We start from the raw sequence: 26,856 nt of genomic DNA on the forward strand, positions 1-26,856 counted from the left end.
GAGAGCGCTTTTGGCCCTTGGCCTCTGACCTTGCATCTGTCCAGTACTCTGCACCTCACAGTTCATCCACAGCCTCTCCCAGAAGATCTGAGCTGTCGCTATGTTGTTGCCGATAAAGGCTGGGACTCTCCACAGCAGCAGGACAAGATGATTACCAACCAGCCCACCACCCCTGAGATTAACTTTATTAATCCCCTCGTGGGGAAATGAGTTTGTCATCCTTACAGACATAGTATATTCACAACATTTAAAATATATATAAATAAAAAATCATAGGATAATAAATATATGATTGGTCAGGTAAAACGTGCAGTATACTGCACAGTGGCCATTAAAGTGCTGGGTGATGTCATGTTGTATAGGATTTGTATAGGACTACCTGCAGCCCGACAGACATCGTGGTCAACAAGAGTCCTGAACTACTGCTACCTACAGGGGGAACTGGAGCCAAAACAGATCGGATCAATAAGGACATGATGCAATGAGACAGCGATCAATTACCTTTGAGGAATGAAGAAGAAAAGACACTCTTCCTCAAAGGGTGTAGGCCTAGTATGAAACACACGGGGTTGCTTCTCAAATGGTCCAGACTCGGCTCTTCGGCGTTATATTCACGCTACGTATATACATACGTATATTACGTTTACGTATACGTATACGTAAAGAACATGCCAATTCCAGGTTACAAATATTGCCTTTACAGAGTACGTTTTAAATGGCAGAGAAATTAGGGGTAAAGGTAGATAAAAAATTAACTTACATAAACCAAATTGTTTGACAAACTCAAAGGATGCGCAAGGTTTTTTCAAAGCATTCCATTAATAAAGCAGTCATAAAAGCATTGGTCACCTGCTGCTCTACTGCGACCTAGTCCTTATTGGAATCAACAGCCAGAACTGATTCCTTTAACAAGACAGTAGGGGATTGATTTTTTTTAGGTAGGCGGCGCTGGTGTCACCTGTTAATTAATAAATGAGCACAAATCCAATATCATTTCATGACAACCAATCAACGGAATGGAAAGGTATACCATGTTTTGATCATGCCGCCGTTCTGAATTTAGAGACACAGACAGATAAAATCACTAATTGACTCATTCAATATTAGCTGGTGATAACGTACAAGAAACGTTATTAAACACGTTGCAACAATGTTCCAATGTAACCAATAATATAAACACAAGATACCTTCAATGGAGGGCGTTTTTTTTGGATGAGGTGCAGTGTCCTCCAATCACAAGACGTATTTTTCCGCCGTAAGCAATACAGACGTGAATATCATCCAATCGAATCTCTCGACGCGATACGCTAGGTTGGACAGTCGCGTTTCGTCGCTGTAGCTACGCGCTAGGCAAGACAAGCAGTATGGCGGAAGAAGAGAGTGAATTTGAGTTAGAGGGTTTTAAAAAAGAATTGGAGAGTTTGTTTGTCAGTAACTCAAGTGAAGAATACGGACTTCAAAGCAAGTTATACTGTTTACGGTTCTGTAAGGTACGAAATGTATTGGTATCACACCTGGGAAAAGCGAAAGACTTGTTTTCCAGTACAGGCTCGAACTAGCTAACGTTAGCTAGCTAGGGCCAGAGCTCCTTTCTCTAATCTATGCTAGGGCTAACTAGCCAACCAACCTATTCCCCTCCCCCAGAAACACACAGCTAACAACCCGTAAATGGCTAGCTAGCAACCAATAAACGAACCTGTTTCTATAATGTCACATATGTTATATGCTAATTCACTCTTTTCAAAATGCATGATGGTATACTGTTAGTAGCTAGCTACGTGGAATAGCATTGTCAGTCAAGTCGTTTTCGGTAGCTTACTTGTTAGCCAAGTTATCTTCAGTTCCCAGTTTAGCTAGTTAGTTAGCTGCTAGTTTGCCAACAGTAGATTCGGGAACTTGCTAAGAAGTCTCATGGAATTCAATGACTGCACTTTCATTTTGAAGTTGCTTTTTCCAATTTGTCATATTGACTAAGTCATGTTTTATCCAGCTAGATTGTAACCAAAGATGGTTTACTCTGTGTTGTAACATCTATTAGGATTGAAGCGTTACAGATACTTATAGCTCGCTACAGTGTCTAGTTAGTCTGACTATGGCCTAGTTAGGTAATAATGTAGCTAGCGAAGTATTCAGTTCCTACTAAGTTGAGCTAATGATACAGTGAAAGGGACAACCATTGTTTTTAATTGGGCCCATCCAACGTCTTGGTATGGTTTCCCTATCCACTGTCTTTATTTTCCCTCACCCTTTTCCTACCTGTATCTCTCGCCTCCCCTCCCCCTTCCCTCTCTCCTCCCCACCCCCTCCCTCTCCCCTCCCCTCCCTCTCTCCCTCTCTCCCCCTCCCTTTCCTCTCTTCCCTCCCTGTAGTTGGTGGAGGTGTATTCCGGACGATGGCAGGTACCCTTGCCACAGCTGCAGGTGCTCCAGACTGCTCTATGTTCCTTTGTCCAAGCCTCGGCCTGCTTCCCGTCTGACTGTGAACATGTATGCTACACACTGAGTAGCCTTGCCCTGTAAGTATGAGTCTTGACTTGTTTACCCGCTCCTTGGGGTACATAGAGACTGGGGGAGACATGACCTCCAGTATGAGTCTTGACTTGTTTACCTGCTCCTTGGGGTTCATAGAGACTGGGGGAGACATGACACTATCTCCAGTATGAGTCTGGACTTGTTTACCAGCTCCTTGGGGTTAATAGAGACTGGGGGAGACATGACACTATCTCCAGTATGAGTCTTGACTTGTTTACCTGCTCCTTGGGTTACATAGAGACTGGGGGAGACATGACACTATCTCCAGTATGAGTCTTGACTTGTTTACCTGCTCCTTGGGGTACATAGAGACTGGGGGAGACATGACACTATCTCCAGTATGAGTCTTGACTTGTTTACCTGCTCCTTGGGGTACATAGAGACTGGGGGAGACATGACACTATCTCCAGTATGAGTCTTGACTTGTTTACCTGCTCCTTGGGGTTCATAGAGACTGGGGGAGACATGACACTATCTCCAGTATGAGTCTTGACTTGTTTACCTGCTCCTTGGGGTTCATAGAGACTGGGGGAGACATGACACTATCTCCAGTATGAGTCTTGACTTGTTTACCTGCTCCTTGGGGTTCATAGAGACTGGGGGAGACATGACACTATCTCCAGTATGAGTGTTGACTTGTTTACCTGCTCCTTGGGGTTCATAGAGACTGGGGGTGACATGACACTATCTCTAGTATGAGTCTTGACTTGTTTACCTGCTCCTTGGGGTTAATAGAGACTGGGGGAGACATGACACTATCTCCAGTATGAGTGTTGACTTGTTTACCTGCTCCTTGGGGTTCATAGAGACTGGGGGTGACATGACACTATCTCTAGTATGAGTGTTGTTTTCTAGGCTGACTCTGCCCCTGTCAGCCTCGTTATTCCATCTCTGTTGTAACATTATTTAACATTTATTAAAGGAGGTAAGAGGCTCAAACAGTCCCCCCCTCTCCCCTTTCTCCCCCCCTCCCCTCTCTCTCCCCCCACACCCTCCCCCTCCCCTCTCTCTCCCCACAGGAGTGCTTTTGAGCTCTTGCTGTTTTTGAACAGGAATAAGATCCTGCAGGATCCCTTGAAAAATATCCTTGATTCGTTCCAGGTGAGTTGTCTTCCCCCGCTTGTTTCAAATCTCAGGAACCATAGGCATGGTTGACACCCTTTAGACATGGTTGACACCCTTTAGACATGGTTGACACCCTTTAGGCATGGTTGACACCCTTTAGACATGGTTGACACCCTTTAGACATGGTTGACACCCTTTAGACATGGTTGACACCCTTTAGACATGGTTGACACCCTTTAGATATGGTTGACACCCTTGGCTGTGATGAGTTGACACCCTTTAGACATGGTTGACACCCTTTCCTAGCCTGGTTACAGATCCGTTTGTGCTGTCTTGCCAGCTCCTATGGTTGTTGTCATGTCAACAAGACGACACAGAGGCTGTATTGAATCAGCTGACCAATCAGATCATATCCATTTGAATCATCTGACCAATCAGATCATATCCATTTGAATCAGCTGACCAATCAGATCATATCCATTTCTCACTGCTTTATGGAATGCTATAAAACACGACTCTGAGTTTGGCAAGATGGCACATAGATCTTGGACCAGGCTAAACTCTTCCCCCTCTTTCAGGAATGTTTTTCCCAGCTGGAGAGGCACCAGAACGTTCACCTGCTCCAGGTGGGCCAGATCATCAGAGAGAAGGGACCGTGGACCAACCCTATACTACAGGCCATCCTGAAAGACTCACAACAGCCCCGGGATGAAGGTGAGAGACTGGGAGAGAAAGGGAGGATGGAGAGTGAGGGCCACGGACCACTTCAACATACTCATCCATATACCATGTTGTATTACTGACTAGAAACCTGTTGTGTAAATATCTGCTCTGGAGTCATCCGTCTATAATGACAGGAGTCAGATAACTAGAGGTTCCTCTCTGTGTGGATTTAATATTTACTACTGTAACTCTTAATGTTTACGACTGTAAATCTTAATATTTACTACTGTAACCCTTAATATTTACTACTGTAACTCTTCATGTTTACTACTGTAACTCTTAATGTTTCTACTGTAACTCTTAATATTTACTAACCCTTAATGTTTACTACTGTAACCCTTAATATTTACTACTGTAACTCTTCATGTTTACTACTGTAACCCTTAATATTTACTACTGTAACTCTTCATGTTTACTACTGTAACTCTTAATGTTTACTACTGTAACTCTTAATGTTTACTACTGTAACTCTTAATGTTTACTACTGTAACCCTTAATATTTACTACTGTAACTCTTAATATTTACTACTGTAACTCTTAATATTTTCTACTGTAACTCTTAATGTTTCTACTGTAACTCTTAATATTTACTAACCCTTAATATTTACTACTGTAACTCTTAATATTTACTACTGTAACCCTTAATATTTACTACTAACTCTTAATGTTTCTACTGTAACTCTTAATATTTACTAACCCTTAATATTTACTAACCCTTAATATTTACTAACCCTTAATGTTTACTACTGTAACTCTTAATGTTTACTACTGTAACTCTTAATGTTTACTACTGTAACTCTTAATGTTTCTACTGTAACTCTTAATATTTACTAACCCTTAATATTTACTAACCCTTAATATTTACTAACCCTTAATGTTTACTACTGTAACTCTTAATGTTTACTACTGTAACTCTTAATGTTTCTACTGTAACTCTTAATATTTACTAACCCTTAATATTTACTAACCCTTAATATTTACTAACCCTTAATGTTTACTACTGTAACTCTTAATGTTTACTACTGTAACTCTTAATATTTACTACTGTAACTCTTAATGTTTACTACTGTAACTCTTAATGTTTCTACTGTAACTCTTAATATTTACTAACCCTTAATATTTACTAACCCTTAATATTTACTAACCCTTAATATTTACTACTGTAACTCTTAATGTTTCTACTGTAACTCTTAATATTTACTAACCCTTAATGTTTACTACTGTAACTCTTCATGTTTACTACTGTAACTCTTCATGTTTACTACTGTAACTCTTAATATTTACTACTGTAACTCTTAATGTTTACTACTGTAACTCTTAATGTTTTACTGTAACTCTTAATATTTACTAACCCTTAATGTTTACTACTGTAACTCTTCATGTTTACTACTGTAACTCTTAATATTTACTACTGTAACTCTTAATATTTACTACTGTAACTCTTAATATTTACTACTGTAACTCTTAATGTTTACTACTGTAACTCTTAATATTTACTACTGTAACTCTTAATGTTTACTACTGTAACTCTTCATGTTTACTACTGTAACTCTTCATGTTTACTACTGTAACCCTTAATATTTACTACTGTAACTCTTAATGTTTACTACTGTAATGTAGACCACTATTTGGGATTTAACACTGACCCTTGACTTGTCTCTCCACAGTGGACCGGTACCTAGGCTCAGAGGTGTAACACTGACCCTTGTCTCTCTCCACAGTGGACCGGTACCTAGGCTCAGAGGTGTAACACTGACCCATGTCTCTCTCCACAGTGGACCGGTACCTAGGCTCAGAGGTGCCAGTGTTCTTCGAGCTACGTGTTCGTTACCTGCTGTCCAGTGAGATGTTCACCGAGGCTGTGGTCTTGGCTAAGACCTGCTCTCAGCACCCTGTTGCAGGACGACACCTGTTCTTCAGACAGGCCTACCTCACCTGTCTCTTGAAGGCATCGCTCCCTCACCATATGCACGAAGAGGTGAGGGAACTAACTTTGGTTATTAGGATTCCTGGGTTCTGGATAAAAGTACCTGCTAAATAACTTAAATATAAAATGTTGGGACTGGGCGGCTAATGACTGCTGAGGGTATTTACTGTAATTGATATGCTAGATGGGATCTACGGTAGAGATGAGAGGATGAACTGATATGCTAGCTGGGATCTACGGTAGAGATGAGAGGATGAACTGATATGCTAGCTGGGATCTACGGTAGAGATGAGAGGATGAACTGATATGCTAGCTGGGATCTACGGTAGAGATGAGAGGATGAACTGATATGCTAGCTAGGATCTACGGTAGAGATGAGAGGATGAACTGATATGCTAGCTGGGATCTACGGTAGAGATGAGAGGATGAACTGATATGCTAGCTGGGATCTACGGTAGAGATGAGAGGATGAACTGATATGCTAGCTGGGATCTACGGTAGAGATGAGAGGATGAACTGATATGCTAGCTGGGATCTACGGTAGCGATGAGAGGATGAACTGATATGCTAGCTGGGATCTACAGGAGAGATGAGAGGATGAACTGATATGCTAGCTGGGATCTACGGTAGAGATGAGAGGATGAACTGATATGCTAGCTGGGATCTACGGTAGAGATGAGAGGATGAACTGATATGCTAGCTGGGATCTACGGTAGAGATGAGAGGATGAACTGATATGCTTGCTGGGATCTACAGGAGAGATGAGAGGATGAACTGATATGCTAGCTGGGATCTACAGTAGAGATGAGAGGATGAACTGATATGCTAGCTGGGATCTACGGTAGAGATGAGAGGATGAACTGATATGCTAGCTGGGATCTACGGTAGAGATGAGAGGATGAACTGATATGCTAGCTGGGATCTACGGTAGCGATGAGAGGATGAACTGATATGCTAGCTGGGATCTACAGGAGAGATGAGAGGATGAACTGATATGCTAGCTGGGATCTACGGTAGAGATGAGAGGATGAACTGATATGCTTGCTGGGATCTACGGTAGAGATGAGAGGATGAACTGATATGCTAGCTGGGATCTACAGGAGAGATGAGAGGATGAACTGATATGCTAGCTGGGATCTACGGTAGAGATGAGAGGATGAACTGATATGCTAGCTGGGATCTACAGGAGAGATGAGAGGATGAACTGATATGCTAGCTGGGATCTACGGTAGAGATGAGAGGATGAACTGATATGCTAGCTGGGATCTACGGTAGAGATGAGAGGATGAACTGATATGCTTGCTGGGATCTACAGGAGAGATGAGAGGATGAACTGATATGCTAGCTGGGATCTACAGTAGAGATGAGAGGATGAACTGATATGCTAGCTGGGATCTACGGTAGAGATGAGAGGATGAACTGATATGCTAGCTGGGATCTACGGTAGAGATGAGAGGATGAACTGATATGCTAGCTGGGATCTACGGTAGAGATGAGAGGATGAACTGATATGCTAGCTGGGATCTACGGTAGAGATGAGAGGATGAACTGATATGCTAGCTGGGATCTACGGTAGAGATGAGAGGATGAACTGATATGCTAGCTGGGATCTACGGTAGAGATGAGAGGATGAACTGATATGCTAGCTGGGATCTACAGGAGAGATGAGAGGATGAACTGATATGCTAGCTGGGATCTACGGTAGAGATGAGAGGATGAACTGATATGCTAGCTGGGATCTACGGTAGAGATGAGAGGATGAACTGATATGCTAGCTGGGATCTACAGGAGAGATGAGAGGATGAACTGATATGCTAGATGGGATCTACGGTAGAGATGAGAGGATGAACTGATATGCTAGCTGGGATCTACGGTAGAGATGAGAGGATGAACTGATATGCTAGCTGGGATCTACGGTAGAGATGAGAGGATGAACTGATATGCTAGCTGGGATCTACGGTAGAGATGAGAGGATGAACTGATATGCTAGCTGGGATCTACGGTAGAGATGAGAGGATGAACTGATATGCTAGCTGGGATCTACGGTAGAGATGAGAGGATGAACTGATATGCTAGCTGGGATCTACAGGAGAGATGAGAGGATGAACTGATATGCTAGCTGGGATCTACGGTAGAGATGAGAGGATGAACTGATATGCTAGCTGGGATCTACGGTAGAGATGAGAGGATGAACTGATATGCTAGCTGGGATCTACAGGAGAGATGAGAGGATGAACTGATATGCTAGCTGGGATCTACGGTAGAGATGAGAGGATGAACTGATATGCTAGCTGGGATCTACGGTAGAGATGAGAGGATGAACTGATATGCTAGCTGGGATCTACGGTAGAGATGAGAGGATGAACTGATATGCTAGCTGGGATCTACGGTAGAGATGAGAGGATGAACTGATATGCTAGCTGGGATCTACGGTAGAGATGAGAGGATGAACTGATATGCTAGCTGGGATCTACGGTAGATGAGAGGATGAGGTTTTGACAAAGATGATGTGTATAATAATAATTTGTTCTTTTTTATTTTTTTTATTTATTTCACCTTTATTTAACCAGGTAGGCTAGTTGAGAACAAGTTCTCATTTGCAACTGCGACCTGGCCAAGATAAAGCATAGCAGTGTGAACAGACAACACAGAGTTACACATGGAGTAAACAATAAACAAGTCAATAACATGGTAGAAAAAAAAAAGAGAATCTATATACAATGTGTGCAAAAGGCATGAGGTAGGCAATAAATCGAATAATTACAATTTAGCAGATTAACACTGGAGTGATAAATCATCAGATGATCATGTGCAAGAAGAGATACTGGTGTGCAAAAGAGCAGAAAAGTAAATAAATAAAAGCAGTATGGGGGGTGAGGTAGGTAAATTGGGTGGGTAGTTTACAGATGGACTATGTACAGCTGCAGCGATCGGTTAGCTGCTCGGATAGCAGATTTTTAAAGTTGTTGAGGGAGATAAAAGTCTCCAACTTCAGAGATTTTTGCAATTCGTTCCAGTCGCAGGCAGCAGAGAACTGGAAGGAAAGGCGTCCAAATGAGGTTTTGGCTTTAGGGATGATCAGTGAGATACACCTGCTGGAGCGCGTGTTGCAGGTGGGTGTAGCCATCGTGACCAGTGAACTGAGATAAGGCGGCACTTTACCTAGCATAGCCTTGTAGATGACCTGGAGCCAGTGGGTCTGACGACGAACATGTAGCGAGGGCCAGCCGACTAGGGCATACAGGTCGCAGTGGTGGGTCGTATAAGGTGCTTTAGTAACAAAACGAATGGCACTGTGATAAACTGCATCCAGTTTGCTGAGTAGAGTATTGGAAGCTATTTTGTAGATGACATCGCCGAAGTCGAGGATCGGTAGGATAGTCAGTTTTACTAGGGTAAGTTTGGCGGCGTGAGTGAAGGAGGCTTTGTTGCGGAATAGAAAGCCGATTCTTGCTTTGATTTTGGATTGGAGATGTTTGATATGAGTCTGGAAGGAGAGTTTGCAGTCTAGCCAGACACCTAGGTACTTATAGATGTCCACATATTCTAGGTCGGAACCGTCCAGGGTGGTGATGCTAGTCGGGCGTGCGGGTGCAGGCAGCGAACGGTTGAAAAGCATGCATTTGGTTTTACTAGCGTTTAAGAGCAGTTGGAGGCCACGGAAGGAGTGTTGTATGGCATTGAAGCTCGTTTGGAGGTTAGATAGCACAGTGTCCAAGGAAGGGCCGGAAGTATATAGAATGGTGTCGTCTGCGTAGAGGTGGATCAGGGAATCGCCCGCAGCAAGAGCAACATCATTGATGTATACAGAGAAAAGAGTCGGCCCGAGAATTGAACCCTGTGGTACCCCCATAGAGACTGCCAGAGGACCGGACAACATGCCCTCCGATTTGACACACTGAACTCTGTCTGCAAAGTAGTTGGTGAACCAGGCAAGGCAGTCATTAGAAAAACCGAGGCTACTGAGTCTGCCGATAAGAATATGGTGATTGACAGAGTCGAAAGCCTTGGCCAGGTCGATGAAGACGGCTGCACAGTAATGTCTTTTATCGATGGCGGTTATGATATCGTTTAGTACCTTGAGCGTGGCTGAGGTGCACCCGTGACCGGCTCGGAAACCGGATTGCACAGCGGAGAAGGTACGGTGGGATTCGAGATGGTCAGTGATCTGTTTGTTGACTTGGCTTTCGAAGACCTTAGATAGGCAGGGCAGGATGGATATAGGTCTGTAACAGTTTGGGTCCAGGGTGTCTCCCCCTTTGAAGAGGGGGATGACCGCGGCAGCTTTCCAATCCTTGGGGATCTCAGATGATACGAAGGAGAGGTTGAACAGGCTGGTGATAGGGGGTGCGACAATGGCGGCGGACAGTTTCAGAAATAGGGGGTCCAGATTGTCAAGCCCAGCTGATTTGTATGGGTCCAGGTTTTCCAGCTCTTTCAGAACATCTGCTATCTGGATTTGGGTAAAGGAGAAGCTGGGGAGGCTTGGGCGAGTAGCAGCGGAGGGGGCGGGGCTGTTGGCCAAGGTTGGAGTCGCCAGGAGGAAGGCATGGCCAGCCATTGAGAAATGCTTGTTGAAGTCTTCGATTATCACGGATTTATCGGTGGTGACCGTGTTACCTAGCCTCAGTGCAGTGGGCAGCTGGGAGGAGGTGCTCTTGTTCTCCATGGACTTTACAGTATCCCAGAACTTTTTGGAGTTAGAGCTACAGGATGCAAATTTCTGCTTGAAAAAGCTGGCCTTTGCTTTCCTGACTGACTGCGTGTATTGGTTCCTGACTTCCCTGAACAGTTGCATATCGCGGGGGCTCTTCGATGCTATTGCAGTTCGCCACAGGATGTTTTTGTGCTGGTCGAGGGCAGTCAGGTCTGGAGTGAACCAGGGGCTATATCTGTTCTTGGTTCTGCATTTTTTGAACGGAGCATGCTTGTCTAATATGGTGAGGAAGTAACATTTAAAGAATGACCAGGCATCCTCAACTGACGGGATGAGGTCAATATCCTTCCAGGGAACCCGGGCCAGGTCGATTAGAAAGGCCTGCTCGCAGAAGTGTTTTAGGGAGCGTTTGACAGTGATGAGGGGTGGTCGTTTGACCGCGGACCCGTGGCGGATACAGGCAATGAGGCAGTGATCACTGAGATCTTGATTGAAGACAGCAGAGGTGTATTTGGAGGGCAGGTTGGTCAGGATAATGTCTATTAGGGTGCCCATGTTTACGGATTTAGGGTTGTACCTGGTGGGTTCCTTGATGATTTGTGTGAGATTGAGGGCATCAAGCTTGGATTGTAGGACTGCCGGGGTGTTAAGCATATCCCAGTTTAGGTCACCTAACAGAACAAACTCTGAAGCTAGATGGGGAGCGATCAATTCACAGATGGTGTCCAGGGCACAGCTGGGAGCTGAGGGGGGTCGGTAGCAGGCGGCAACAGTGAGAGACTTATTTCTGGAGAGATTAATTTTTAAAAGTTCTTAACTGACTTGCCTAGTTAAATTAAGGTAAAATAAGGTTTTGACAAAGATGATGTGTTTTGTATAAGAGCACTAACTAATTCATAAATGTGGTTGGTTGCAGTCCATATTTGGAGTTGCTGCCTTTTCCCCTTGTTATGAAGGTTTAGTAGGTCACGTATGGGGGTGGGTGGTATTGCTGACTACAGGTAGAAGACAATAGTAATTTCTGCTAGCCTGCTAGCCTGCTAGAAAGCCATATTTACCTCTTGTTTACCTCTTAGTCTTGGGTGATGTCATTAGGAATGTAGCAGTGATGTAGTGGGGAGAAATAGTTAAACTCTGATCACCTTTCGCTGTGAGTGAAGTAACGCTCCCCTAACAGAGTTGCCCTGCGTTTACCCTCCACTACACCACTGGAATCTACCGTATACATGCTTGAATGAAGTCACCATTTCTTCTCTCTCTCTCTTTGTCTCTGTCTCTGTCTCTCTCTCTGTCTCTCTCTCTGTCTCTCTCTCTCTCTTTGTCTCTGTCTCTCTCTCTTTGTCTCTGTCTCTCTCTCTGTCTCTCTCTCTCTGTCTCTCTCTCTCTCTGTCTCTCTCTCTCTGTCTCTCTCTCTCTGTCTCTCTCTCTCTGTCTCTCTCTCGCTCTCTGTCTCTCTCTCTCTCTGTCTCTCTCTCGCTCTCTGTCTCTCTCTCGCTCTCTGTCTCTCTCTCGCTCTCTGTCTCTCTCTCTCTCTCTGTCTCTCTCTCGCTCTCTGTCTCTCTCTCGCTCTCTGTCTCTCTCTCGCTCTCTGTCTCTCTCTCGCTCTCTGTCTCTCTCTCGCTCTCTGTCTCTCTCTCGCTCTCTGTCTCTCTCTCGCTCTCTGTCTCTCTCTCGCTCTCTGTCTCTCTCTCGCTCTCTGTCTCTCTCTCGCTCTCTGTCTCTCTCTCGCTCTCTGTCTCTCTCTCGCTCTCTGTCTGTCTCTCCCTGTAGATGTCTGACATCGACGGTAAGGATGCTGTGGATATCGTGTGTAACGCAGAGCGTGAGGAGAGCGACGATACGCTTCTGGCCCTCTGCACAGCCTTCCTCGCTCAGCAACTACACAGAGGAGACATGTACTACATGTGGTGAGGCTCGGCACTGTCAATACACATCGTACCTGTCGGTGTCCTACGTCAGGGGACGTGTGTATCGTACCGGTCTGTGTCCTACGTCGGGGGACGTGTGTATCGTACCTGTCTGTGGTCTACATCAGGGGACGTGTGTTTCGTACCTGTCTGTGTCCTACGTCAGGGGACGTGTGTATCGTACCTGTCTGTGTCCTACGTCAGGGGACGTGTGTATCGTACCTGTCTGTGTCTACTACGTCGTACTGGTCGGGGGACGTGTGTATCGTACCTGTCTGTGTCCTACGTCAGGGGACGTGTGTATCGTACCTGTCTGTGTCCTACGTCAGGGGACGTGTGTATCGTACCGGTCGGGGGGACGTGTGTATCGTACCGGTCGGGGGGGACGTGTGTATCGTACCTGTCGGGGGGGGACGTGTGTATCGTACCTGTCGGGGGGGGACGTGTGTATCGTACCTGTCGGGGGGGGACGTGTGTATCGTACCGGTCGGGGGGGACGTGTGTATCGTACCGGTCGGGGGGGACGTGTGTATCGTACCGGTCGGGGGGGACGTGTGTATCGTACCGGTCGGGGGGGGACGTGTGTATCGTACCGGTCGGGGGGGGACGTGTGTATCGTACCGGTCGGGGGGGACGTGTGTATCGTACCGGTCGGGGGGGACGTGTGTATCGTACCGGTCGGGGGGGACGTGTGTATCGTACCGGTCATTTGGGGGACGTGGTCTGTCACGGGGGTACGTGGTCTGTCACGGGGATACGTGGTCTCACGGGGGTACGTGGTCTGGCCAGTTTCAACATGAACGGCGCTAACTAGCTCATCACATTTATGAAACGGTGATCTGATGTTTGACCGGATTGGATGTTGCATTACAATTGAATTACTTTGTGCATCAGCAAAGTTGCTTGAGACGGTCACCTGCATCTGAATAGACATTGTGTCCAAGTGGCTTCGTGGGTCCCCCCGGGTGGCGCAGCGGTCTGAGGCCCTGCTTCTCAGTGAGACGTCACTACAGACACCCTGGTTCAGCGGTCTGAGGCCCTGCTTCTCAGTGAGACGTCACTACAGACACCCTGGTTCAGCGGTCTGAGGCCCTGCTTCTCAGTGAGACGTCACTACAGACACCCTGGTTCAGCGGTCTGAGGCCCTGCTTCTCAGTGAGACGTCACTACAGACACCCTGGTTCAGCGGTCTGAGGCCCTGCTTCTCAGTGAGACGTCACTACAGACACCCTGGTTCAGCGGTCTGAGGCCCTGCGTCTCAGTGAGACGTCACTACAGACACCCTGGTTCAGCGGTCTGAGGCCCTGCTTCTCAGTGAGACGTCACTACAGACACCCTGGTTCAGCGGTCTGAGGCCCTGCGTCTCAGTGAGACGTCACTACAGACACCCTGGTTCAGCGGTCTGAGGCCCTGCGTCTCAGTGAGACGTCACTACAGACACCCTGGTTCAGCGGTCTGAGGCCCTGCGTCTCAGTGAGACGTCACTACAGACACCCTGGTTCAGCGGTCTGAGGCCCTGCGTCTCAGTGAGACGTCACTACAGACACCCTGGTTCAGCGGTCTGAGGCCCTGCTTCTCAGTGAGACGTCATTACAGACACCCTGGTTTCGAATCCAGGCTGTATTACAGCCAGGCCGTGATTGGGAGTCCCATAGGGCGGCGCGCAATTGGCCCAGCGTCGTCCGTGTTTACCCCGAGTTTTGGGGTACTCGGTTTACCCCGAGTTTTGGCCGGGGTAAACCGTCCATTGTAAATAAGAATTTGTTCTTAACTGACTTGCCTAGTTAAAATAAAGGTTAAATAAATAAAAATATTTTAAAAATAAATACTTAGGCTTTATTTTTGAAGTGCTGATATGTGTTTATTCTGCTTGTTCTTTGGCGTTTGGGGTTTTCTAGGCCTGGTTACCGTTCTGCACCGTGTGATAACTGTTGACATTAAAAGGGGCTTTATAGACAACATTGGATTGATTGATTGATCTTCGACCACTTCCTACTCCCCCGTCGGGATCTGATTTACAAACCAGTTTTTTTTTAAATTTAGTCAACTAATAAATAAACTGACTTTAAAAAAAACCCAATAATAATGAACCTTTTATTAAATGAAGTGATTTTTTAATAATTTTGTTATTGATTCACTTCCTCTTCCAGGGATTTGGTGTTCGTATGGAGTCGACTCCATCTGCGAGTCAAGCCTTCCAAACAGGCCTTCCTGGAAGAGAGTCATCGGTTGATGCTGTCCGCCACCAACATCAGATCAATATTCTCTTTCATTAGAGTGATCCTTGCAGAGGTGAGCCACGAACTCCTGTGATTGTTGATTGGACTTTTGAATTTTTTTATTTTTATTGCTAAAATTCCAGCTGCCATTTTGTTTGTTCAGATGTAATGGAGTTGTTGTGGTAGAGGAGGATGTAATAAGCTGTTTTTGATTTGGGTTGTACCTCGCTAAGGTGGCTTGGCTTAGGTCAGCGTTCTTTAGATGCTTGTAGAGGAATTTGTTACGTGTACCCCATTTTAGTTATTTTTATGCTTTCTGTTTCTACATATCAGAGCCTTTTTGTTTTTCCACTGTTTTATCTGATTACTGGAGATACGAATAGAAGCCCTGACCTCTTTTTGGTTCGACTAGAGAATTGTGTTGAACTGACAAACAAACATGAGTGTTGGATTTAGTAACCGAAAGGTTGCAAGATCGAATCCCCCGAGCTGACAAGGTACAAATCTGTCGTTCTGCCCCCTGAACAAGGCAGTTAACCCACTGTTCCCCGGTAGGCTGTCATTGTAAATAAGAATTTGTTCTTAACTGGCTTACCTAGTTAAATAAAAAATACTAAAAATACCATCAGCTTAGCGTGATGCTGGGGTGTGGCTCAAATGGCCCCCTATTTATGGTCCCTGGTTAAAAATAGCACACTATAGTATATAGGGAATAGTTTACCTTTTTTGGGGACACAGACGCTGATCATGATTAGGCCGATTCTTTAGTATGATTGTTTTTCTATGTACAGTCAAAAAACGGACACCTTTTGATGAGGATGAGCACCAAAGACTGGTTAAATACATGATACAAATACTGACCTATATTGTATTCTCCAAAACATTTTGATATTATTTTATACTTGTATACAATCGCTCAGAGAAAGATTTTAGTTTAACAAGTAAAATTATTTTATTTTTTTCACTCATAGAAGGGTTGGGTCATAATTATTGGCACCCCTGTTTTTCAAAACCTCACCTTTTGCGGAAATATATCGACATTGAGACTTGTTCTAAGTAGCCATGTTGGTTTTTGTCTCTGCTTATGTGTTCTGGTTTCAACACCACCGCTGGTGTGTGTGTGTGTCCAAAGAGCTCTATTTTCATGTCATCCACCAAATGTAAAGGCTGGAGTTTGTTAAACACTGGAACTTGGATTGGAACCTGGTGCTTTGGTCTGATCACCTGTAAATACAGCTCTTTGTCCACGCAGACCAGCGCTACGTCTCCAATTCGGGGCCCGCGCTACGTCTCCAATTCGGGGCCCGCGCTACGTCTCCAATTCGGGGCCCGCGCTGCGTCTCCAATTCGGGGCCCGCGCTACGTCTCCAATTTGGGGCCCGCGCTGCGTCTCCAATTCGGGGCCCGCGCTACGTCTCCAATTCGGGGCCCGCGCTACGTCTCCAATTCGGGGCCCGCGCTACGTCTCCAATTCGGGGCCCGCGCTACGTCTCCAATTCGGGGCCCGCGCTACGTCTCCAATTCGAGGCCCGCGCTACGTCTCCAATTCGGGGCCCGCGCTACGTCTCCAATTCGAGGCCCGCGCTACGTCTCCAATTCGGGGCCCGCGCTACGTCTCCAATTCGGGGCCCGCGCTACGTCTCCAATTCGGGGCCCGCGCTGCGTCTCCAATTCGGGGCCCGCGCTGCGTCTCCAATTCGGGGCCCGCGCTACGTCTCCAATTCGAGGCCCGCGCTACGTCTCCAATTCGGGGCCCGCGCTACGTCTCCAATTCGGGGCCCGCGCTACGTCTCCAATTCGGGGCCCGCGCTACGTCTCCAATTCGGGGCCCGCGCTGCGTCTCCAATTCGGGGCCCGCGCTGCGTCTCCAATTCGGGGCCCGCGCTGCGTCTCCAATTCGGGGCCCGCGCTGCGTCTCCAATTCGGGGCCCGCGCTGCGTCTCCAATTCGGGGCCCGCGCTGCGTCTCCAATTCGGGGCCCGCGCTGCGTCTCCAATTCGGGGCCCGCGCTACGTCTCCAATTCGGAGCCCGCGCTGCGTCTCCAATTCGGGGCCCGCGCTGCGTCTCCAATTCGGGGCCCGCGCTGCGTCTCCAATTCGGGGCCCGCGCTGCGTCTCCAATTCGGGGCCCGCGCTACGTCTCCAATTCGGGGCCCGCGCTACGTCTCCAATTCGGAGCCCGCGCTGCGTCTCCAATTCGGGGCCCGCGCTGCGTCTCCAATTCGGGGCCCGCGCTGCGTCTCCAATTCGGAGCCCGCGCTGCGTCTCCAATTCGGGGCCCGCGCTACGTCTCCAATTCGGAGCCCGCGCTGCGTCTCCAATTCGGGGCCCGCGCTGCGTCTCCAATTCGGGGCCCGCGCTGCGTCTCCAATTCGGAGCCCGCGCTGCGTCTCCAATTCGGGGCCCGCGCTACGTCTCCAATTCGGGGCCCGCGCTGCGTCTCCAATTCGGGGCCCGCGCTGCGTCTCCAATTCGGGGCCCGAGCTGCGTCTCTGGTACTCTTAACTTGAACAGGGTTGGCAGGTCTGCTCTTGTTAAGATCAACGGCATCTTCAGTTTTTAACCTGTACCCGGACATTTTACCCAGGTTAAAAATCTGGTTGCCTCTGCCAGGAGGCAAAGACTTTGCCGCAAGGCAATAACCCCAACCATACATCAAAATTGACAACAACAAAAAAAACTACATTTAGCAATGTCCGTCAGTCTCTGGACTTGAAACTCATTGAAAACTTGTGGGTTTTGAATTGAAGAGGACCATCCATAAAGTGCAGATGAAGGATATCAAGGATCTGGGCAGATTCTGTATGGAGGAGTGAGCTAAGATTCATCCCAATGTGTTCTCCTATCTGATAAAAAAGAAAAACCTTTTTAGAGAACAGCTCAGTGCTGTTGTCCTCGCAGGGTGAGTGATTGAGAACCAGGTGTGCAAATCATTTTGACCTTGTCTCTTTGAGACAAAAAATACTACTTGTTAAACAATCTCTTTCTCTGGCAAATGGTATTAGTATATAATAAACAATTTGCTCAGTATTTGTATGTTTGATTTAGTATTTGTTTCTCATCTTTATCAAGGGTGCGGATCATTTTGGACCTGACTGTGTGTATATATGTATGTATATAAGTATGTGTGTGTGTATATATGTATATAAAAATGTGTGTGTGTTTATGGCAGGGGTAATTCACTGACCCCCTTCTGTTCTATTCCTGTCTTTCCCAGCTGGGAAAGGATGGTCTCCAGTTCTGTGTGGAGCTCTGCACCCACTCCCTCCAGACGAACCCCTGCGACGCCGCCACCAAGTCCCTCATCTACAAGACGGTAGCCTACCTCCTCCCCAACGACCTGGAGGTCTGCCGGGCCTGCGCCCTCCTCGTCTTCTTCCTGGAGCGCACCGTGGAGGCCTACAAAACGGTGTTCCTCCTCTACACGCACCCCGACCAGGAGTACCACGCCGAAGCCGGTCCCATCGGGAACCACATCCGCTTTGAGATCCTCCAGACCCTGAAGAGAGGTCTCTACTTCGATCCAGAGTTCTGGAACCTTTTGAATCTCCGGACCAACTGCCTGAAGCTGATGAGCGAGAAGAAGGCGGCGTTGGCAAGTATGATGATGGAGGATGATGGGTGGGTGTCCAACTACTGCAGCACCGTCACCAAAGAGCCCTGTTGCAGCTGGAGCGCTGACCTGTCAGAGCGTGTGCAGCCTGAACATGTAGAGACTAAACCAGTACAGACTAAACCAGCACAGAAACACGTTCAGATTAAACCCTTTCACCAGGTAACGGCGCCCAAAAGGCGGTTCCAAAAAGAAGAGAAGAATCACGTTTCCACGGCGCCGGTGGCAGCCAAACGTGTCAAAGCTCAAAGGTTGGAAAAGACCTCTGTTGTCGAGCCGCAGCAGCAGCCTGTTAATCATGTGACGGCGAAAGCTAAGATAGAGAAGCTGGCTGAACCCCCTGTTGTCGAGGAACAACCTGTAATAAAAAGAAGAGGGAGGAAGCCCGGGCCGAAGCCGGGACCGCGGTCATCTGTCAAAACAACAGAGTCGTCAGCCGAGACCTCCTCTGTCAGACGGTCCTTCAGACAACTGGACATGGCGCAGGAGAACCTGGCCAGTCAAGTCGGTCACAGACCACATAGGCACATGACCAGACTCTCGGAGAAGAAACGTCCCAAACGGAGGGGTAGGAAACCCCGTTGGCTACTGGAAGGTACGTTTCAGGCTGAGAACAGTGCTCCCCGGAAGGGTCGCCAACCAGGGAGGAAACCTCCACAGCAGAAGACCCAGCAGACACCAGTGGACAAGACCAATAAGACTTCTCAGTCTGGTGCCGCTGTCAAGGAAAGCACAACCAAACAAAAGAATGCCGTGACCTCACAGAATAAAATGGCGGCCGCTCGTCTAACAGCTCCGAGGGAACAGGAAGGTAAACGTCAGAAGGAGATTCCTGCTACTAACCACCTACCAGCAGTATCTCCTGCTCATGACTCAAAGCTGGAGGTCTCCCTACCTGACAACGAAGTATTTGGTTTCTTCCATGAGGATTATCTCAGTAGGCAAGGACCGGTGACTCTAAACTGTGATAAATCTAAGGCACCAATCCAGGCACAGTATCGGGTGAAGGATCGACTCGGAGAGGTGTTTATCCTTTCCCCTCAGAACGCCAGTCTCTTCCTACAGCAGTTGCACAACTACGCCCAGACGCCTAAGGCGGAAGGTGTCACGTTGAATACCGAAACCTGTTTGTTGAAAGCGACAGATGTCCGTCCCTCCCTAAACCAAAGTTGTCTGCCGGTGTCGTGTGACGCTTCGGGGGTATTTTACCAGACGTCTCCGGTGGAAATGGAAGTTGAGGTCTCCTCACGAACTGTCACGGCAACCGCCACTGATATGACTTTCACACCACAAGGTGGAGCTGTCGAACAAATCGAAAGACCCAAGAATGAGGAAGGATTCTCTACTGATGCTCAGCAAACATGTACTCCATCTGTTCCCGCAGTGAATGTCATTGTTCCTAATAACACCGGAAGAAGAACAAATACGGATGTAACTGATGTTCCAAGAGAACCAACGGAAGTTACGAATATTCCAAAAAAGCAAACCGCTTCTGAAGTCAGGCATATTTTAGAATCGTCCAGGAAGTCCGAAGTTACTGATATTCTGAAAGAGGCTATGGATATAGCAAACATTGGTGTGGATGAAGCAATGACGGTTGACGGTGACACTGGCAGCGTCCCTGGAAAGGAAACTCGGGAGCTTGTTGTTCTTACTCCTTTCTGCTGGCTGGCTAATACCTCAATGGATGCGTTTGCCAAAGAGTTTGAAAAGTTTGCCAAGGGTCCGGATTCTGATGTTGTCGTAAAACAGGAGTCGGTGATACCACAGACCACAGATAATGTCTCGCACAAAACGTTGGAGACGACATTGTCAACGGTGACACCACAGACCACAGATAATGTCTCGCACAAAACGTTGGAGACGACATTGTCAACGGTGATACCACAGACCACAGATAATGTCTCGCACAAAACGTTGGAGACGACATTGTCAACGGTGACACCACAGACCACAGATAATGTCTCGCACAAAACCTTGGAGACGACATCGTCAACGTCTCCAAAAGTCATCCCTAAGGCCGTCATCGACCCAGTGGTCCTTGAACACACTTCAAAAGTAACCAAAGTCCAGGACACCCAACTGGACATTAAGGGTACCTCACAAAACACGGAGCCGGAGGATATCCCAATGGCCGCTGAGAGCTTCCCACAGCTCACTGATGAGACCCGGCAGCTTGAGCACCCCCTGAAAGGCACTGTGGGTACTCCAGAGGTCCCTGTGGACTCGACACAGGACAATGACACCCCTCAGATCACTGAAGCCCCCCCACAGAATACACAGGACATAGGACAACTCCCAGAGGACACCCTGAAAGCCACTTTCACTGAAGTCACCCCACAGGCTACTGAGGACCGCACAAAAGCCACTGTGGATACTCCAGAGACTGTGGACACACTACCACAGAACATAGAGGAGGACAGCTCGGAGGTAATTGAGGATGTCCGGAAAGTCACTGTAGACAGCCAGGAAGTCTCTGTAGATACCTCCGAGCACATTGAGGACGCCCTACTAACACAAAACACTGCAGACACCCTACAGGGCACGCCACAGCTCACAGTGGACGCCCCAATGGTCGCTGAAGAGCTGACCAAGAACACACGTGGTGCCAAACAGAACGATGGGGACACGCCACAGCTCCATGAGGACACCCTACAGGACACACCGGTCACTGAGGACACCCCAAGAGTCCGTGAAGAGACGTCACAGGAACCCAAAGACACCTCAAAGATCAGCGGAGATACCCCGAAGGTCTCTGAGGACACCCTTAAAGTACATGTGGATACTCAAAAGGTCCCGGAGGACACCCCACAGAACACACAAGTCAATGAAGACACCCCAATGGTTACTGAAGACACCCCACAGGACTTCTCAATGGTCACTGAAGATACCCCACAGGACACACAGTACAATTCACCGGTCAACCCGAAAGCCACTGAAAGTGCTCACACTCCAAAGGTCACCCCACGAGTCCCTGAAGACACGTCACAGGACCCCAAAGACGCCTCAAAAGTCACTGAAAACTCTCCACAGAAAACACAGGACACCCCAAAATTCACTAAGGACACCCCAACTGTCTCTGGGGATATCGGACAAAATCCCGGAGATGGCACTCCACAGGAAAATGAGAACAACACACTGGCATATCGCTGTAGTCTCTGCAACAAGGTTTTCAAAGGCAAACGTGTTATAGCCCACGCCATGTACCACTTCCGCAGGGACCAATGTATGTTCTGTAGGATGCTGTTCAAAAACGACCTGCTCGCCATGATGCATCTATCCCAACACATCGACAAGTTGAAAAAAGGAAACCTACCGCCTGATATTGAGGAGGTTCGTGAGAACTGTAAAGCTGGGATGTCAGACACGCCTGGACGCACGACGCAGAGGGGGAGACGGGGACGCAAGAGGATCCCTGTAAACGCCACAGAGTCAACTCCTCCGGATTACAGGAAGCTACGGTCGACCAATAGGATCTCCTCTATAAACTCCTCAGAGTCAACTCCACCGGATCGCAGGAAGCTACGGTCTAACCCTAAGCTACTGTCGACGAATAGGCTCTCAACTGACTCTCAACCTTCACCAGAGACTAAACTCGCAACAGATGAGTCTGAAGGCAAGCAGTCAACGCAGAGGGTCAATGGACAGAGGGGCAGAAGACGAGGTAAGGTTGAAGGAACTGAGGGTGATGGTGATGCTCGGGCAGAGGAACAAGAAAAGATCAGTAGGAGGCAAGAGGAGGAGCACTCGGCTCCGGAACAGAGGGAGGAACCCGTGGCGATCTCTACTTCTCCGGCGACGACATCGACAGGTGAACAAGGGGGAACCTACTCCTCTCCTCTGATGAAGACTTTGGAAGAAGAGGAGAAACCCTGTTCCTCGGCAAAGACCATGGAGGACAACGCAGAATCTCAGGCTGTATCGGTAACACAGGACAGGCTTTCAGTTTCCCCTCTAGAGACCTCCGTTGAGGGTAAAGAGACTCCCGGCAGCTGCCCTGTGGACGGATGCACAGAGATATTCACTGGAAAACGGCGTTCTCTCCTCGGACATATTCTGGACGATCACCGCGGCGACGCCAAACCCTTGGAAACGACGTTCCGTCACGGGAATGGAAAATGCAATATTTGCAAGAAGCCTGTTTTGACTTTGCAGCATTACCAGCACCACATTGTATGGCACAGAGGATATCCCAGGCATCCCTGTCTACATGATGGGTGTAAAGCCCGGTTCAGTGCAGTGACAGAAATGAGGAACCACGCGAAGACCCACCAGCCCCTCCTGGCAGTGTGCTGTTTCCCAGGTTGTCAGGAGCGCTTGGCTTGTCTTCCGGAGCTGAACCGCCACGAACAAGAACACTATCGTCTTCCGAAGGAAGGGAAGGATGAATCTGTTTTCGCTACCCTTGTCACCAATACCACCTCTGTAAAAGGGATTAAACGGTGTAAGACGAAGAGGAATAACCTACAGGGTGTAAAGAAACGATGGCCTCTTGGAGAAAAGGAGGGATTATCAACTGACCTCACTACTACCTTAAAGGTAACCAGGAAGTATGACTTGACCAAGACGTTGAAGAAAACACAGGTTATAAAGAAACGGAATGTTTATAGAGACAAGGACCCTCGTACTACTGACCTCACTACCGTCTCTGTAAAAGTAACAAATAAGTTGAAGAAATTGCAGGTTAAGAGGAAACCGTGTGTTGGAAAGAAAATGGACGCTCCAACCACTCCAGTCACCACGGCCAATGAAAAAGCTGAAAAAGTGAGCAAGAAGTTAAAGATGATTCATAAGGTAAAGAAAGCGTGGGCTGTAAAGAGACAGAACGTTAGCAAAGACAATTATACCCCAACTGGTCCAACCACCTCCGCCACAATTACCGCCACTGAAAAAGTTACCAAAAAGCTAACATTTCTAAATAAGTTGAAGAAAATGCTTGTTATTCAGAAACCGAACGTTAGCAACGAAAAGGATACTCAACCTGGTCCAGCCACCGACACAAAAGTGACAAAAAAATCTAAGGTGGCAAATAAGTTAAAGAAAACACAACTTGTAAAGAAACCGAGTGTTGGAAAAGACCCCAGCAAGATGTCAGTCGTTAGCACAGACGAGGATACCCAACCTGTTCCTCCTACCGTCGCTCCAAAAGCCACCGAGGAGTTACCCATGGCGACAGAGAAGGTGAAGGAACAAAGAGTTCTAAAGGAACAAAGAGTTCTAAAGGAACAAAGAGTTCTAAAGGAACCCAAGAAGACATCAAAAAAGCCTGTGAAGTCAAAGACCTCTGGTCCAGAGAAAGATGTTAATAAAGTCACAGACGTGCTAGGAAGTGAAGACAAAGAAGTGGTAGGAAGTAAATCAAAGGAAGAAGATAATAAACCATCGGTAGAAACATCAGACTCGACAGCTAACGGTGTCTGTGACCAGAAGATGGTTAACGGACACTTAAAGGACATCACTAAAGAATCACCGAAATACCAGAAAAGTCTTAAAACAAGCACAGTTTCCAAATCAAAGAAATGCGAACCACGAAACCATAAACCTGCTACTCCCAAACCCCCTACAAATACTCCCAAACCCCCTACAAATACTCCCAAACCCCCTACAAATACTCCCAAACCCCCTACAAATACTCCCAAAACCCCTAGAAATACTCCCAAAACCCCTATCAAGGAGGAAGCGAAAAACTCTACATTCTTTGGGAAGATTAACAACAGGCCATACATCCGTCCTCCGCCCACGGCCTACCTAGACGAGAGGTACACCACCATGCCAAAACGCAGGAAAGAGATGTCCTGGACCACTCGTTTCTCTCCAATGCGCCCGGACCTGGTGGTGGAGGCATCGGGGACCACGGCTACACCGTTGGTCTGTAGGAGGCGCTGTGCCAAGTGTTTCTTGTCCTTCGACAGCGGAGAAGAGTTGCAGACGCACCTCTCGCTGAAGAAATGCACAACCCTTTTTGGTTTCGACTCGGACGAGGGGGAGTAAGTATAAGATTGGGGACTTGTTGTTAACATATTTGTCTACTTCAGGGATTTGATTTCTCGTTGTTTGATTGAATTAACAAAAAAAAATAACATTATTTGAATGATAGTTAATACAATGTAATTTCGGAGCTGTTTCCAGACACAGATTTAAGCCTAGAAGTCATGGATTTAATAACAATCTCAATGGGGAATCCATCAAAAAGTATTCTTAGTCCCGGACTACGCTTAATCTGTGTCTGGTAAACCACCCTAAAGTGTAGTAGATTATAGAAATGATTTTAAATGTGATTTTTCTCCACATTGATTGTGGTTTACTATTGTTTCAGGTAGCTGGTGAAGCTGATGGACAGGAGGACGTGATTGGATGTGCTGCTAGGGAAGGGGGGTGTGGGGGGTGTTGAACCCCCTCCAACAACCTGCTAGGAATGTTGATCCCCTTTCGACCCTGCTACCTTACTGAGGGACGACCAGGGTCCCTTTCGACCCTGCTACCTTACTGAGGGACGACCAGGGTTTACAGGACTCTTAACATGACTGAAGCTGGCTAGTCTGGGACAGCCATGCCAGGCCTCCTCTTGTGACTGAAGCTGGCTAGTCTGGGACAGCCATGCCAGGCCTCCTCTTGTGACTGAAGCTGGCTAGTCTGGGACAACCATGCCAGGCCTCCTCTTGTGACTGAAGCTGGCTAGTCTGGGACAGCCATGCCAGGCCTCCTCTTGTGACTGAAGCTGGCTAGTCTGGGACAGCCATGCCAGGCCTCCTCTTGTGACTGAGGCTGGCTAGTCTGGGACAGCTACAAACAGAAGACACCTCTCTCAACCCTGCTACCTTATTGAAGAGGATTCTTAAAGCATTAACTCTTACATGACTTGCTGACTAGCCTGGGATGTGACTGAAGTTGGCCCGGCGGCTACAAACAGAGGACGGAGAACACTATTAAGGGTTGTGACCATTCTTCCATGTTCTGTCTCCCGTGGTCATAGGAGTAACCTACGACCTTTGAACCCTGACCTCAAATCCAAAGTTCAGGGGTCTTTTGGGCTGATCGATTTTGATTGATCGACCAGGAAGCGTCTCTAAAGCCTAAAGGACTTATGAGGCGGACACTATGAGACCTGGCAGGATGGTCGTATAGTTAATATATTCTATGTTTTTATTTGTTTTTACCGTATTTACTTTGGACTGAAGAAGTGCCTGGAACCAACCTGCTACTTCCTGCTTCTCTTCTATTGGTCAATGGTCTTGGGGTTTGTGTCCCAAAATGGCATATTATTCCCTCTATAGTGCACTACCCTATGTGGGCCCTGGTCAAAAGTAGTGCACTATATAGGGAATAGTGTTCTATAGGGCCCTGGTCAAAAGTAGTGCACTATATAGGGAATATGGTTCTATAGGGCCCTGGTCTAAAGTAGTGCGCTATATATGGAATAGGGTGTCATTTGGGCCACGGGGAGTTATTGCCGGGGGTCAAGGAATGACTCTTGAAGCTGTGAGAACTGATGTTATGCAGGGATGTTAACTAAACAAAATGTTCAGATATTTAACACACACTAAAAAAATAAAAAAATATTGCTCGTCTTTTTTTTGCTTTTGCACTTGTCACTTAAACCCCAAACCCCCCCTAGTGAGTTCAACAGTCAAACTGCCAGGGGGAAGAGGGTCCAAAACCTCTCCTGTGAATTATATGATCTACGGCCACAACGCAACGAGCATGTTGTAGGCAACCGGTAACTGTCCAAATAAAGGAAACCCTTGAGTAAATGCGAGGATACAAAAGTTTGTGTGTGTTGGGGTGCATTTTCCTGGCGTGGTCCAGGTCCGCTTGTAGAATCTATGCCAAGGTGCATTGAAGCTGTTCTGGCAGCTCGTGGTGACACAACAACTATTTAAGACATTTATGTAGATGTTTCCTTTATTTTGGTAATTACCTGTATTTGATCAAATTTTAACCAGTTATTATGATTCATTTTTTAAAACTATTGATCCTCTGACTAAATTATGTTCTCTGGTGTATTTTGAACATTGAGAACATGCTCCTGTGATTGGATATCATTTATTTTTATAACTCAATATTATTTTATATATTTTGTTTGCCTCTTGGGCCCAGCCCCTGACTCACACAATCGACCCGTAACATTTATTTATGATGCAGTTTATTTTATTAATCAGTTACCCAATCAGGACGCCCCTGCCTCTCCTCTCCCCCGTCTGATAACTAGCAGAG

The 26,856-nt window shown here is 47.2% G+C and overlaps 1 protein-coding gene across 1 annotated transcript; it reads left to right on the top strand.

The window, feature by feature from the left end:
* The first annotated feature begins 1,309 nt into the window (after positions 1–1,309).
* Positions 1,310–25,097, top strand: LOC139532843 (mucin-5AC-like). The gene is made up of 9 exons (XM_071330953.1): positions 1,310–1,490; positions 2,370–2,515; positions 3,551–3,632; positions 4,175–4,310; positions 6,095–6,297; positions 12,674–12,810; positions 14,961–15,102; positions 18,247–24,629; positions 24,959–25,097. Exons 1-9 carry the CDS (start codon positions 1,365–1,367, stop codon positions 24,960–24,962), a joined length of 7,359 nt encoding a protein of 2,452 aa, XP_071187054.1. The 5' UTR covers positions 1,310–1,364; the 3' UTR covers positions 24,963–25,097.
* Positions 25,098–26,856: the final 1,759 nt, after the last annotated feature.

The sequence above is a fragment of the Salvelinus alpinus genome, chromosome 10 (genome assembly GCF_045679555.1).
Source record: "Salvelinus alpinus chromosome 10, SLU_Salpinus.1, whole genome shotgun sequence".
Classification (NCBI taxonomy): domain Eukaryota; kingdom Metazoa; phylum Chordata; class Actinopteri; order Salmoniformes; family Salmonidae; genus Salvelinus; species Salvelinus alpinus.